Raw genomic sequence first — 15306 nt, forward strand, 5'->3', positions numbered from 1 at the left:
GAAAACAGCTAAATGACAAGAAACACAATTGCTTTCTTGGTCAGTTATAATGGGTTACAGATTGCCAGTCCAACAATGCTTCTGACCTTATTGTGACAAATCAATAAGTGTTCAGCCATCTTATTCCCATGATGAGTTCTAATGAAGTTTTCTTTGCCAAGACTAATGGTGCCCGTTACCAAATACTGGCTAGGCTGTTCATTCAAATTTTCAAGAGGTGTTAGATCCCCAAATAAAACTTTACAACAGGAAAAAAATAATAAATAAACATAGTGGAGACTTCTCAAGGAACTTGGGAAGCTTGGGCCTTGTAGTAATCGTGATTGAATAGATCTGACTTCTTTCTTTTCAGTATTGTTGCAGTTCAAGACGAGACTTCAATAAAGTCTTGTTGCAGTTATCCAGATTAGCCTTTTTGGCCAGATACAGGCATCACACTTTTACCAGTATAAGTGATCAGAAATCCCCATATGTTATACCCATAACAGAAGTTCGGCATACATGGGCTGGTTTAAAAATGGCAGAACCTGGTCTAAAATCCACCACCCCTCCCCTCCCTCCACCAAAGAGTGTGTTTTCTTTCTGCTGCTAATCTAAACTAGGCTGTTTACAGAAAACTGCATAACTTAGATTGATTTCCACCTTGGGCTTTTTGAATGTCTGTACCTAGCCTTTGTTATCAGATGCCTAAATAGTACAAAAATGAACAGGCAGTCCCCATCCCATTCCTCAGATCTGTTAGTTTGTGGGGAAAAGGGGAACCTTATAATAAAAGATGAATATATTGCAGTGCTATCTCTGTTCTAAATGGAAATGGAGTTTAGACTGTCACCTTTAAACAGGATAGACCATCTAACATTTTTCAACTGCTATCTGTGAGTAAGGCTTTGGCACCAGCAGCCCAAGGTCTGATCCAACTCCCACTGAAGTCGGTGTCATTCCTTTTCCATTGACTTTAATGAAGCTGAATTAAGTCTCTAGAGTTGCCCGACTAAATCACACCAATGTGTTCCTCACAGGCAATCTAAAAGTAGGCCAGGTTTCTATTGTTCAAATGGTAACTATTCACACTGGATAAGGCTGTTGGAAGGTTTTGCTCCTGTCGTTTTGATAGCAAAGTATTACTGCTGAGACCCTTTGTATTTTGGGTGCAGCCTTCTAAGAAAAGCTAATATTGTAATAATGTCTTCTGCTATGTAATTATAACCTAATACCAAAACAATAGCTTACAAAATTGTTGGAAGTTGTAAACTCCTCACCATCTTATAAATCAGAAAGTGAAATAGATGGACCCCCGTTATTGTGATTTATATTTGCAAACTAGAAGTCTGATCTAGGAGGCATTGAAATCGTTAGGAATACTTTCAGTGACTTCAGCATTCGTTGCAGGCCCTACAGCGAGCATGTAATTCCCAAATCCTTGGCTTTTGTGTTTGTGTTTTTGGCCTATTATTGGGTCATCATTTGTTAATTGTTCCTATTATATGAGATACCAGTTATTTGTTCCTGTTAGAAAAGAATATTCTGCACAAAATTGCCACAGTTATTGGTTGGCGAAGGCCTAATTCTTAATGGAAGCTAGTACAGAGGCCCCGGCTTCCCTTTTTCTTTTTGTGTACCTGGCCTTGATTGTCATGTGTCTAAGCCTTTTATTTTATACAATGTAGGTGGAATGTAGTCCTCTGGAGAGGTCACAGCATTACCTATCAGAAAAATCCAGTCGGCACTGTTAAAAAGTCAACACTGAAGAATCAACAGTGAGATGGAAGTGATGCACAGAGATGGAATTTACTCCGTTGGAGTATTTGGACATCTCTGACTGAACTATCAAAGCCTTGTCCTATCTTGCAGCGGGCCCGTATTAAAAACTTCACCTCGATCAAAGAATTCATCTCCTTTGATGTTCCTTTGAAATCTGGGAGAAGGGCTTCAGTCCTCCTACCTTCCTGGTTTCCTTTGGGACCATCAGTTCTTTGTGATCACAGATATGACCTGAATTCAAGACCAATTGCACACATTCTTGTTTTAAACAGTTGTGGAGGTCTCTGGAAAAGATTAAGGATAATAAATTGTGGGAAAATGTCTGGATTAATTCTCTGAGCCATGTCTTCCAGCACAAATAATAATTCCAGGGAAAGCTAGGAATAGGTAGGATAAATTTACATTTGTATTTGTCAGGAGACACAGCAGTGCATGCTGAAATCTAGCCCCAGCTATTTCCCAGCTATTGGTTGAGGACTGATGATGCCTGTTGGTGGTCTGCATCTGATTACTGCTCCGGTGACTCGAGCAAGTACAAAGAAATCCAGGCTACAAGCAGGGAAGAATTTGAATTAGCTTTTACTACCTTGCTCATTTGCCGAGATTAAAGGCATTTGGTAGATCCTCCTATGTTATAGTCTAGCCGTTTCAGGAGCTCATGGGCGTTTGCAAGCGTGGGAGTCAGCTCGAGGCAGAGAAGTTAGCACTCCAGTTGGGCTTCTGCTAAAGGATCTGTTTCCTTTTAGACGTGCTGATGTTCAGGTCTTGTCACTCTCCTTAACAACGTCAAAGACACGTGGCAGCCTGAGCTTCTGTGTGTGTTTACAGCGTAAGTGAATTTGAAAGCTTACTGTATCGTACATTCGCCTTTGGATAGAATTCAGCTCTTTCTATTTTATTTGACACTTCAAATAGGGGTTGTTTTTTTTAACTTTTTCATGAATTTTTATTAGGCAAAATTCTTTTGGGAGAGAAATTGAAAGACAAAAGCAGGGACCCAAGTGGCGCGCAGCCTAAAAGAGTAGAGTGATGTGGCAATGCCCTTGGGAGCTAAGGGAATTCTGTATTAGGGTGGGCCTCAAGAAGTAATGAAGGTTGGCACAATTGTGTAAAGGGATTTTCTCGATACTTCTTCCTCCTCTTTGCCTTCAGCAAGATTAAAGTTGACTGTTGTGGGTCCGACTTGCCCCTGCTGTTGTTCATTGTCAAACTTGAAAAGCGACACTAAAACACGCTGAGGCAGAAGAGTGCTTTGGAGGCTGCAAACATTATTAGGCAGGGAGGTACTTTGGCAGATGGCAACCTGAACGGCTCGTGTTATTTACTGACGTCTGCAAACTGTCTCTGTCAGAAAACTCATTCCACTTTTTAGAATTGCAAAGTTGTCGTATTGACTACCACAGAAATGTATCTACTTCTAGATATAAAGCAACAGCTGCCATAGCAGCATCAAGACTCAACAGTCTGGGGCCAGGACGTGAAGGAGAATCACTGTTGCATTTACAATAGTAGATGAATATATTCAAGAAGAATGTAATTGCCCCATGTATCACTTATTTTGCACCCTTCCTCCCCCACACCATATATGTTGTTCCTATTCTTCCAAACCTGTCATAGGATTTTTAGTGGTGATCTAGATCTATCTCCCGTTTCAGTACTTATTCCCAGTACAACGTCTTAAGTACCCAGGAGGCTCTCTAATAGCAGATTTTGAGGACTTGGATTGAAAAATAGAGCCATCTGTACCTTGTCCACCAGTTTGGTTGTTTACCGGCAACTCTCTTGTCCAAGCACTCAAGAAGCAGACCTTTCTTAAGATTTAAGTTCACAGGTTAGGCTGGTGAAGCAGGTGGAGGTTGAAACATAACAGGGCTACTGTGATATTCTGCTTACTTGTGTTGAAAGTTAAGTTATAGAAATGCAGAATGAATGGTGCATGCATAAATCATTATTGACATCTTAAATGGAATGATCCTGAAGATCTGACTGAATAGTTTAATGATAATCTTCATTAATCACAACACTGGTTCAAGTCTTGAACTAACAATTCCTTTCCTGCTAATGCAAGTTGTGAGACTAGTTTAGCACGGTCTAGATACTTGGCGGCTTTTCTTCACAAATGAAGATGTGTGCAATAGGAATAATAAATTAATGGTATCCTTGGTAATCATTCTTGTATTTTTTCTTTCTTTTAGGAAATCTTTAAAATCGAAGGCAACCTTGGAATTCTAAGGCAAAAGAGAGCTATTTTGCTGTCTCCCATATTAATTCCAGAAAATCAGAGAGCACCATTCCCCAGGGTTGTTGGCAAGGTAAGTCTAGCCAAAGAGCAGGATCAGATGATGCTATTAAATGATTGATCCATTTCTCCTAGGTCTTTCTGCAGTAGTTATCACAGTAGTAGCCTCTGCTCTGGAGGGAGAGGAAAATGGCTGTGTGTGTGTATGTGTGTGTGTGTGAGAGAGTGTGTGAAAGTATGTGGAATTTTTACTTCAAAACATAAATTCTGCTTAAAAGGATTCATCGGGGTGGTATGTTTTAATAGAGGTATGAATTTTACTGTACTAGGTGCTTAGCATGGATTTGTTCACTATTTACATCCTGTTCTGAAATGACACAGAGTGTCATATTGTATTGACATAATGCTGCATCGCTCTATAAAACACATTGCCTTGCTTCTAACTTTGGTGCTGATTTTGAGAAGATATTAAAAAACTCAAGTACAAACATATGCGTACACAGCAGTGGATCCCTTTCATCTGTATACAAGTATTTCTGTGTGGCAGTTTTTCTTTTATTCCATAGATCTGTCGGAATAAACTTTGCGTCAGTAGAGAAATGTGCACGCTCACACTTGCTCAAGGGGAGAGCCAGCTCCGGTTCTTGTGATTAGAGTTTCCCATGCGCAAAAAAAATCTCAAACTGCAGCAAAGGAGATTTAGGTTGGAGATTAGGAAGAATTTTTGACGCGGAGGATGTTTTAACATTGGAGCAGGTTACCCAGAGAAGAGGTGGCATCTTCGTCTCGGGACGTTTTCAAGAATAGGTTAGACAGACACTTACCCAGGATGATTTAGTCAGGGATGATCCTGAACTGAGTAGGGGGCTGAACAGGATGAAGTCATGGAGTCTCTTCCAGCCCTACTTTCGTAGGATGCTACATCCACATAATTACAGCTGTTGCTTAATCGAGCATTTTAATGTATGATGTTTGGGAGTGCACATGCAATAATGGTCACTGCAGGGGCAAATAATATATGTGCAGTTGTGAAAAATGGACTATTCACATTGTTCTCTTTTTCTTAGGTGTGACAATTTGTATACTGACCTATACAAGTCAAGAGATTTTTTTTGCACTGTTCCCACTCATACCATTAGTACAACTAAATGCACAGCCCCAGGGCAGAAAATGATTCCATGATTGATGTGTATTTTAGCCAGATGGCATCTAATTAATTACTTTAATAATTAGGGAGAGTTTTGATTCTTTTTAGCTGAACAAGAAAATTATCTTTGAGGTTTTATACTCTCTTGCTCCCCAATCGCATTCATGCTGAACACGTATCTCACTACAAGGTTTCCTCTCTTGGGGCTAGGAGCAGACTTGAAATTTCCTTTAAGTGTACATGTCTTATCTAATATTAAAAACTTCCCTACTACTCGGCTTTCTTCACCCGTTTAAATGTTAGGCTGTCTGAGAATTCTGAGTCATTGATAACCAACTAAAATTTTTGACCAACGTATTGGTGATAACATCCTCGCTTTTTTAAGGCACTATCTTCTGAGGTAGTGGCACTATCTTCTGGCACTATCCTCCCAGCACAGTCCTCCAGCAGCCCAGGGTGCTTTGCTGCTACCCCTGCCCCCAGGCTACAGTGTGTCGCTCGCTGGACTCTACTGCTCCAGCCAATCAGGGAGTAGAACACGCCCCATTCATAATCCTCACACTCTACTACGGGGAGAAACAGCAGCGCAAGTCCTGAGCAGTCTGAGTCCTCCAGTTACAGCTGCCCTGTGCACTGCTTTAGACTCGGGGAGCCTGAGGAGCACGCTGAGATGTGTACACAGGAGCTCCCTGCCGCCCAGCATCAGCACTGCAAGTTTTCTGCTCTTTAGGGATTCATGACTTGAATGTCTGTTCAGGTTTATCTGGGTAAGTTTTTACACCAGGAGGACGAACCTGGAAAAATTCTCCCAGATCATTTGAACATGTGTACACAGCCTAGGGTACAATCTGGAGATGCTGCTCCATAGTCCTCATATGTGGGTTAGTGAGGGAAAGAAGAAACTCATTTTGCACACAGATCTAGGAGGAATAGATGTGGTTTTAAAAATGCATTCAGTCGCTTCTATATTAAGTTTGACGGACAAGCCTTTTATGAGATGTTTATCATGGGCTGTACATTCATCCATCAAAACCCCCATTTTTATCAAATCTAATAATAATATATTTTACAGAAAAATCCTTTTATTCTTTTTCATAAAATCCAGTTTCAATTAACAATGATGGTTCTCAAGTCACAAAAATAGGATGCAGATCTGGCTTTTAGTCATCCTGAAGTCTGATTGTGGAAATATGTCCCTCCTTGAAAATTTCAATCTGAATACATATTTATAACTGGACCCCTCTCCTTTCATAATATAGAAGGTGTTGAGTTAGAGCTTTCTCTGCTGTTGGAGTGGCTAAATTTAAATGAAAAGAGTCGATGAATTTGCCTCAAGCAACTATATAATGGAATTATTTGTGACAAATTAGTCTTGAGCAGAAGTAATAACCAAGACTTATCAATATTAAATACAAACAAGACTAAATAAACATCTTATTGAGCAAATAAACTACTTTTCCAGTATCATATCTCCATTTTCATTCGATATTTTCTGCTTCCCCTCCCTGCTCCTTTTATCCCATGGCCTTTCTGTTGCTGTGTTTCTTTCTGCCCTTGGCTCCATCCTTCCTCCTTTTTTTAGCTACCTTTCTGTTCCTTTTTCCTTATATCTGAGAAGCAAAGTCAAAGCTTTTACTAACTTCCACCATCAGTGTTTGACTATATTGAAAATTAGACACAATATAAAGAGGACAAGTAGCCCTTTTTCATCAAAGCACAGGGCTGAGACTCAGGAGACTGAGTACATTTCTCATGTCTGCCGTAGACTTCTCAGCTGACCTTGTATTAGTTTCATAGTTTCTAGGGTCAGAAGGGACCTGAGCAGATCATCAAGTCTGACCCCCTGCCCTGGGCAGGAACAAGTGCCAAGATCATAGTACCCCAGCCAGATATCTATCCAACCAACTCTTGAAGACCCCCAAGGTAGGGGAGAGCACCACCTCCCTTGGGAACCCGTTCCAGAGCCTGGCAGCCCTAACCATAAAGTAATGCCTTCTGATATCCAGCCTGAACCTGCCCTCAATCAATTTGTGACTGTGATTCCTTGTTATTAGTGACTTGGGTTGGGATTTTCATGAACGAAAGGAATTCCAATAAGATTTGGACATCTAACTCCTTTGGAAATATCAGTCTCATTCTCCTGTGTGATAAATGAGGATGCTTATTTTCACCCACTCTGTCTTGTCGATTTAAATTAAGACTGAGTGAATAATGGCTTATTTGTTTTTCTGGTAACTGAAAAATCAAAGAGAAAGTTTACCTTGCAACAAACCGAAACCAATTGGAAAACTGAATTTGTTCAGCTCACAACAAAATATTTTATTCTGCAGTTCAGCATATTTGAAGGTGTTATCATCTTCTAAAAAATAGACAAAGGGAAAATCAAAAGGAAGTTGTTTTGAATAAAACAAAATGTTTTTAAAATGTCCAATATAATATTTCATTGTTGCTTTGGAATGCTTTTTTCCCTAAGAAAGCTATTTTGGGGGTACTGAAATGAATGTGCAAAATTGTTTTGAGGTTGCTGAATCTGTATTTGGCTATTTTGACTATTTGGACTAATATGGCTATTTGGACTATAAGAGAGAGCCCCAGCTCTGAATAGCTTACTAATGCTAGGCAGAATTGGTCTCTGAAGTGGCATGGCACCATAATCTATATCAATAATATTAATAATGAAACTGCTATATCAGATCTACTCATTAAAATGTGATGACTACGAAACGCAGAAGAAGGTGTCAAGCAAAGGTTGAACATAAGCTGCAGTTCATGCAATATAAATGGAACGGGTATAGCATAAGGATATCTTCAAACTGACATTTCTTGAGCCTAGTCTTGAATCCAATTCCTACTTTTAGGGAACAAGAATTTGTTTTAGATTACTCTTCCATTCAGTCTTTGGCCTTTATGGCAGAATGCCGCCAAGGCTAGCTATTTGCCATGGAGCATTTTGTGCACCGAATGTTGTGAGGAACTGTAATGAGGTTCACCACCTTATCTGAAATGGATGTCCAAATAACATAATTTGCTCACAAAAGGGTGTGTCTGTAGATTGTATGGCAGGATTTATTTGTTGAGCAAATGGACTCATACCCAAACTATGTCCAAGCCAGTGACTTGTAGATACAAAAATATTCCTATTGCTAAGCTGCTCAGACTTTCAGTATCCCAGCATCTAGACACTGAATCTGACCATCCCTGCTGGAAGCCTTTGAGGGCTATATGATATTTTAAGGTTCATATATTTTACTTGTTGCTGTTATTAGTGTTGTTATAACATGTAGGTGCCCAAGTAATGGACCAGGACCCCGCTGTACTGTAAAAACAGAACAAAAAGGCCATCCCTGCTCCAAGAACTTACAAATCTAAGATAAGAAGCAACAGCTGGACACAGAGCAGCTATGGCCAGTACAAGAAAACAGTGAGACAGCATTAACCAGTGGTCTTATCAGCCTCATTGTTGTCCAGGTTTTTGTATACATCCTAGAAAAAGGCAATGCATTAAAGACAATTACTAGAAAGAGTATTGATCATCTTATTCTGTGTCTTGATTTGGCGTTAATGAGTGATTTCAAGATAAGGGGGTAAATTACTTCTCAGCACGGTGCGAAGATTCACAGGAATCTATGATTATGTCTGAACAGCAACACTAATGTAGGGGCCTAAACATAGGATCCTAAATTCATTTTAACACTGATGCACATTGGTCCAGTTTCCAAAGGTGCTAAGCATGATCAGCTTCTGGTACATTTGGTAGGCAATTGCAGATGGAACCTTTATCTAAATGGAGTAAAGTATAGGTTTTCAGTAGCTGTCTAATTCAGGGACCCAAGCCCAAACACTCTGGCTGCAGTCTCATGCAATCACAAGATCAATTGTATGTTTCTTTGAACAATGCAGAAGAGAAAGTTAGCACTGCTTTCTGAAAAGAGGCTGAAAAAATGGAAAGCAGCTGTAGTGATTTGCATGAATATGTTTCATAAAGCACCGTCAATAAAGCATACATGAAAAAGGTGTTAATTCCTTAACTACTGCTGGCAGGAGAGTTAGTGTATTTCCATATTTTCAAAAATTGAATAAAACTCAGTGCTGAAAATAAAGGCAATTACTGCTTCCCTTTTGGTTATCTCACTAAACCTCTGCATGAGCTGTGTAACTGAACCTCTGCATGAGCTGTGTAACTAAACACAGGAAAAATGTCAGATCTGGAAAATAATGTCCAGTCCAAGGGCCAGACCCAAAGAAGGACCTAAGTGCCTAAAATGGGACCTAGGGAGATGATAAATGCACAAGTTCAAATAGTGATTCAAAAACCCCTGATCTGAATGTTCTGGGAACAACTCTGAAGCACTTCATTTTATGGTTGTAAGTTATCCTAAGGAAGAGGTGCCCAAGTACTACTTTGGATATGGCTCCTAAATCACAGCAATGCCTAACTTACATTCTTCTTACTAGTATACGGAAGCCTGAGAAAGTTGTGATGTCCTGGTTCGGCTTTGGCTAATTATTGTGAACCCTGTGTACCCCTGAGGGTTTTCCAAAAATATTGCTTTAAGCTTTCTCAAGAAGCAGTTTTCTCGTGGGATATACGAACCTCTCTGATTCCGGTGAGGCTTGCAAACCAGAAGGATCCCCTTTTTCTCACCTTATTTTGGTGCTTATCATTCCAGCCCCAGGAGAGACTAATGCAGCAGGATGTGCTGATGTATGAGCTTGGGAATCTGGACTCCAACAGAAATGGCAAGCTCAGTCAGGTCAGGCACAGATCCGTGGGCTCTCCCTTTTTTCTTGCCAGCCCCAGGTTGCTATGAAAGGGCAGTTGGCCAACAGTGGGCCCAAACCTCCCCATGGGGGGAAGTATCTTTCTGAGCCTTTCGGACAATTTGGAGCTGGAGACTTGGGTTGGAAAAATCTACAAAAATTTGAGATTTCTGTTTCTTTGCTGCTTCCAACCTCGGGAATAGTAGTGAAATATAGGACCGCGAGGAAAAGAAGAATGGCTACAGAAGAAACTAATGCTTAAATAAATGTTTTCAGACTTCAGCAATATTTTTGTCTTTGCTTTTGTACGTGTTATATTTTACACAGACTGGGTCACATACCCCATTGTTTTGAACAGTAGGACCCAGAGGGACCCATTACTTGAGATGCATAGATTCTGTGCGTATTCGATATTTTGGCATCCAACATTGGTACGCTTGTGTCTCTGATGGCAGAATTCTCAAAGGGAAAGTGAATCGCAAAATTCAAAGCAGCAGCGTACAGCCTGGGTATAATAAAAACATAATATTGACTGTTATTGAAGTGGCTCCCTATAAGGATGGATCCAACGGACTTAATCGATAACATGCTATAATGAGTTACAGTGAGAAGCCCAGAGTAGGAAAAAAAAATGAATTAGTTCAAGCTCTGTGCAGTCATTTTCAGATCAGTTCCTGCTTCAGAAAATTACTTGCTGGCAGGTTTCATGCCCGAGACAGAAGCATAGTTAACAAATGGTGTTGATGGAAACAAGGAGCAAAGAACGAAAAGCTTCTTGCTTTGGACTACAGTTTGTGTGGCTGCAGCTGGTAGGTAGTTTCCAAATGGACCTGGGCGCAGGCTTGGCCCATCTGTATCACTTACTAGTTGGGCAGAAATCTTTCTTCTGGTCCTCTCTACAGTCACCCATGTTGTTGTTCTGGCTACTGCTGCTGCAGCAATGGCTGATGTGGCTAGACCCAGACTTAACACAATGAAAGATGCCTAATTAACTGTAGATGGGCATATGGGCAAAACATACACATATGTGCCATGTGAAGATGGTCAAGGAACAGATTCCAGGTTCCTCTTAGTAATACATCACATCTAATATCCAAGATGCTACGCTTTCCAGCACTTCTGTGTTTTGAGTCACCATAGAACAGGGTAGTATTTCCTTTTAGTAAGGAGAAGGTGCAATTCATCCATAAAAGCCCCTTCCTAATGGAAGCATTGCCATCATGTGCAGCAGGCTTTATATCATAAAATAGATTATAGTTATTTCTAGGAGCTTCCTCATCTTCAGTCACATTTCTGTTGGATTTTCATAGGATTATTTTCTCCCCTGCCCATGTTCCAGAACTGGGTGACAATGAAATTCATGGTCACCCTTTAGCCTAGACTTTTCTTAGTATACTGCCTACCCAGAATTGTCTTTGGCTTGACGCTCCAGGGTGACTGCAAGCAGCACAGAGTTCTTCCCAATGCTGTAGTGTATTAATGAAAACATTTGTGAACCAGGAAACAGGTGAAAAAAGAAAGAACACTTGAGCCCTTCCCAGTTTGAGAAGTAAGGATCACAACAAAGTTTTATTACTTTCATCTTCCTGTTCCTACTGTTTAGAGGCACTGTGAAGTTCTTTGGCTCCATGTGATGCCTAGGATATGGGTATAATCTCAGGTACACCTAGTTCTTCTTGTCAATATAATGAGCGCTAGTTTTGCTACTGAGTCTCACCACTGCCCATGCTTTATCCATCAGCACATCTGGTTTATTTATTTGGCTGCTCTGACCTACATAGTCTCCTAGCCCACTCTGTTAATGTGCTTCCTAGAAAAGTGCAGGTTGCTTGGAGATAATAACAGCAGCAGCTGAATTCCTTGTTAGAACATGGTTGGGAGCAGAAGATAGGAGACCGGGGGATAAACAATTTTGTTTCAAAGTCGGAAAACAACCTTAATAATATACGCAGAAGTGAGGATCTGAGAAGAATATATTAATTAAGGATCAGTAAGAATTGGGGTCTAAGCCAGAGAAGAGATAATTATATTGCACAGGAAGAGAGGGACACGTGTATTTTTGTTAATAAAAACCTTAATTCAATTTGTAGCATAACAAGGTAGTAAATGCAGGGGTCCTTTTCCTTCATGTTTTTGGCCTCCTGCTCTGTTCATTTAGGAACAGGACTGTAGCTTTTTCAATAGAGCGCCCATTCCTGGTATCTCTTAATTAAATCAGTACCATACTTACACATCCTGGAGTTTTAGGTAGAGGATTCTCACCTTTTTGCAGAACCCGAGTTATTGCACATTACCAGGCATTCTTGAGGGAAAACAATGAGATTAAAATATTTTAATACACTCTTGGCAACACAGGCCTTTATGTCCAGATGGCCTGGGCTACAAACATTGACTGTTATTGATGTGTTTCTTCTTGCTCTTGCTGATACAAGCACACAGATACTATATTCAATTTTTGGTCCCTGTCCATATGTTACTCTTCCAATGTATTTGTCCACATCAAGTAAAATGAAGTATGAAGCAGTGGGATATGCAATTCTACTTTAATTACAATGATGGGTTATTTGTTAGTAGTCCATAAAAATGATAGATATTTGTTCTGTGACAAACGAAGAGCAGTAGCTCTATTTATTTATGTGGGGATTGCCTCAGGTCACCCTTTAATGGCAGTGGTACATTGTATATTTATCTGAGATTTGACGGTTATGCTAGTAAGGAGTTTGAGGTTTAAAGTTAGGTAGTCAGTGGTCCAGCTTAGCTATGCACATTGTCAAGGCATTGCAGAAGGGATAGAGTGCTTTATCTGGACTACACATTTAGCGGTATTGCTCCTCCTAACCCTTCTTATTCATGACAGTATTCATGTTTAATCAGAACTTTACTATGTGAATTCAGAGGGGTCTTTTTCAATCTATGTTTTAATTGTTTTTTTGGTGTGTTCCAAGGTAAATGTGTAGTTTGTAGGGAATGTGGTTGCCTGGCAGTTTCTAGTTTTCAGTCTGCCTGTTTGGACTGGGACAGAGATTGAGGATATGTACAGCAGATCAGACCAACCCATTCCCAATCTAAGGAACAGACAGAAGTGACAATTTTCACCCGATCTGGCCCTGAAAATGGTCTACAGCAGAGCTAGGGGAAGAGGCTGCAGAGATTCTGCCTCTCTCCTTGGACTGGCTCCAAATTGGAGCTCAATCCTCCACCAATAATGCTTATGTCTGTTGGGTCCAGAGGATCAGTCTAACTTATGGTGCTTTCTGTGAAGCACCGTGTGTTAGAACCAGGAGCTGCACTTATGTCTGTGCCTTCAGTTCACCTTCTCTGGTGAACTAAGTCAGTCAGCTGGGCCATTTTTTGCCTCATCTAACCTCCCCAAATGTCTCTGTGGATCAGCATTTAGATTGATCTAACTAGGGTTAGTTCAATCTAAGTGTAATGTCTGCATGTACTCTGAAAGTGTGAGGCTTCCTGCTTGATCACTGCTGATGGACTGTTAACTACCAAGTTAAATGAGGAGGCAGGAATAACCTTGGCAATGTGTTTGAAAGCCAAGCAGCAAACAGAGTGCAAAAACCAGTGGTGTTGTTTTGGGAGTCTTTCTTGACTTAAATGTAGGTATGAACAAGAGAAGACAGTGATGGTTACAGATGCAATGGTGTGGGTGTTAATCCAAAGAGGGATGGAGATAATGAACATGGCTGGGAGCAAAAGCTGCAGGACGTATATCATGTTTTAGTCATATCTGATGGAAACTATGTATGAAATGTCGCTTGCAACTAATAAAACAGAAGATCCAGGGACTTAAAGCTGCAGCTGAAGATGGTGAGGTTCACAAGCGGATTTGAAAACATGATGGAAGAGGGAAGGAGGAGATGGGAGGCTTTATTTATAGACACTTGCAGAAGAAAACAACTTAGAGGACAAGCCAGTAGATGAAAAGAGTGACCTATAGAAGAAAGTTATCACAGACACTGGAAAGGGCAAGAAGAATTTATAGTTGAGGAACAGATTTGATTGACTGATGAATGAAGGGAAGAAGTTGATAGGTTGGCTAGGTAGGAAGAAGAGAACGGCAGCCTGTCTCCCAAGGAGGAAGAGATGGTCAAGTTAGAGAGGCTTGGAGTCCAAGAAGGATTGATGATACTATATTAGAAAATATGAAAAACAGAATGGTCCACAGACAGCATAATGGGAGAGAGAGAATCTGAGTTTCACTGCAACATGTCAGTAAAAAGGATGTTAGTAACAGAGGGCTCCAAACTATGAAGAACCAATAGATAAAAGGGCCAGTGTGGTCCCTGTTTTCAAGAAGGGGAGAAAGGATGATCTGGGTAACTATAGGCCAATTAGCCTCACCTTTATGCTAGGGAAAACCTTTAAAAATTATTAAGGATCACATTTGTGGGTGTCCAGTAGGAAAAATAATGTTGAAGGGCAACAGGCATGACTTCATAGCAGGTAGATCCTGCCTGACTAACCTTGTTTCTTTACCAGGTCACCATGCTTAGATGCAGGAGTTGAGGTAGATGTCATCTACTTGGATTTTAAAAAGGCCTTTGATACAGTGTCGCACCCCATTCTTATAAATAAATTAAGCGGTTGTGATGTAGATTATTACATGGTCAGGTGGTGGTGAACTGGCTTATGGGATGCACCCAGAGGGTGGTGCTGGATCGGTTGTATTCAACCTGGAAAAATGTGGGCAGTGGAGTTCTCCAAAGTTTGGTCCTTGGACCACTGCTGTTCAGTGTCTTCATCAATGACTTGGATGAGGGTGTGGAGAACACCCTGTCTAAATTTGCAGACGACACCCAAATTATGGGGCAAAGTAAATGCACAGGAGGGCAGGGAGTGGATTCAGGTGGATTTGGGCAGATTGGGAAAGTGGGCAGAACAGAACAGGATGCAGTTTTAACAAAGTGATATGAATTACCCTGACATCAACTGGGAGGAGCAGTCAGCCAGGTCTAGCCACTCACAAAGGTTCCTGATGTGCGAACAGGACCTACACCTCGTGCAGGAGGTACTTATCCCCACTACGGAAAATGCCATAGTGGATCTGGTGTTAGCCTCTGGGGACAACCTGGACGAGGGTGTGGAGAGCACCCTGTTCAAGTTTGCTGATGACACCAAGTTGTGGGGTAAAGTGAATACACCGTCAGGTAGGGACTGCATCCAGGCAGACCTGGATAGGTTAGAGAAGTGGGTGGATTTGAACAGGATGCGGTTCAGCAAGGACAAATGCAGAGTGCTGCACCTGGGGAGGGGGAACCAGCATTATGGTTATAGGTTAGGGACTGACCCTCTCAGCAGCACAGAGGCAGAGAGGGATCTTGGAGTCAGGATTGACTCCAGGATGAATATGAGTCACCAATGCGATGAAGCAATAGGGAGAGCCAAC

At 41.0% G+C, this 15306-nt stretch overlaps 1 protein-coding gene across 1 annotated transcript in view; it reads left to right on the plus strand.

Annotated features, from left to right (window-relative positions):
• The window catches only part of CDH13 (cadherin 13), a 758015-nt gene that overhangs the window by 290840 nt on the left and 451869 nt on the right, over positions 1–15306 (plus strand). The window contains exon 4 of the mRNA XM_019535944.1: positions 3957–4073. Within this exon, the coding sequence (XP_019391489.1) occupies positions 3957–4073 (117 nt within the window). The remainder of the gene's footprint in view (positions 1–3956; positions 4074–15306) is intronic.

This window comes from Crocodylus porosus, unplaced genomic scaffold (assembly GCF_001723895.1).
Source record: "Crocodylus porosus isolate Cpor-Errol unplaced genomic scaffold, CroPor_comp1, whole genome shotgun sequence".
Classification (NCBI taxonomy): domain Eukaryota; kingdom Metazoa; phylum Chordata; order Crocodylia; family Crocodylidae; genus Crocodylus; species Crocodylus porosus.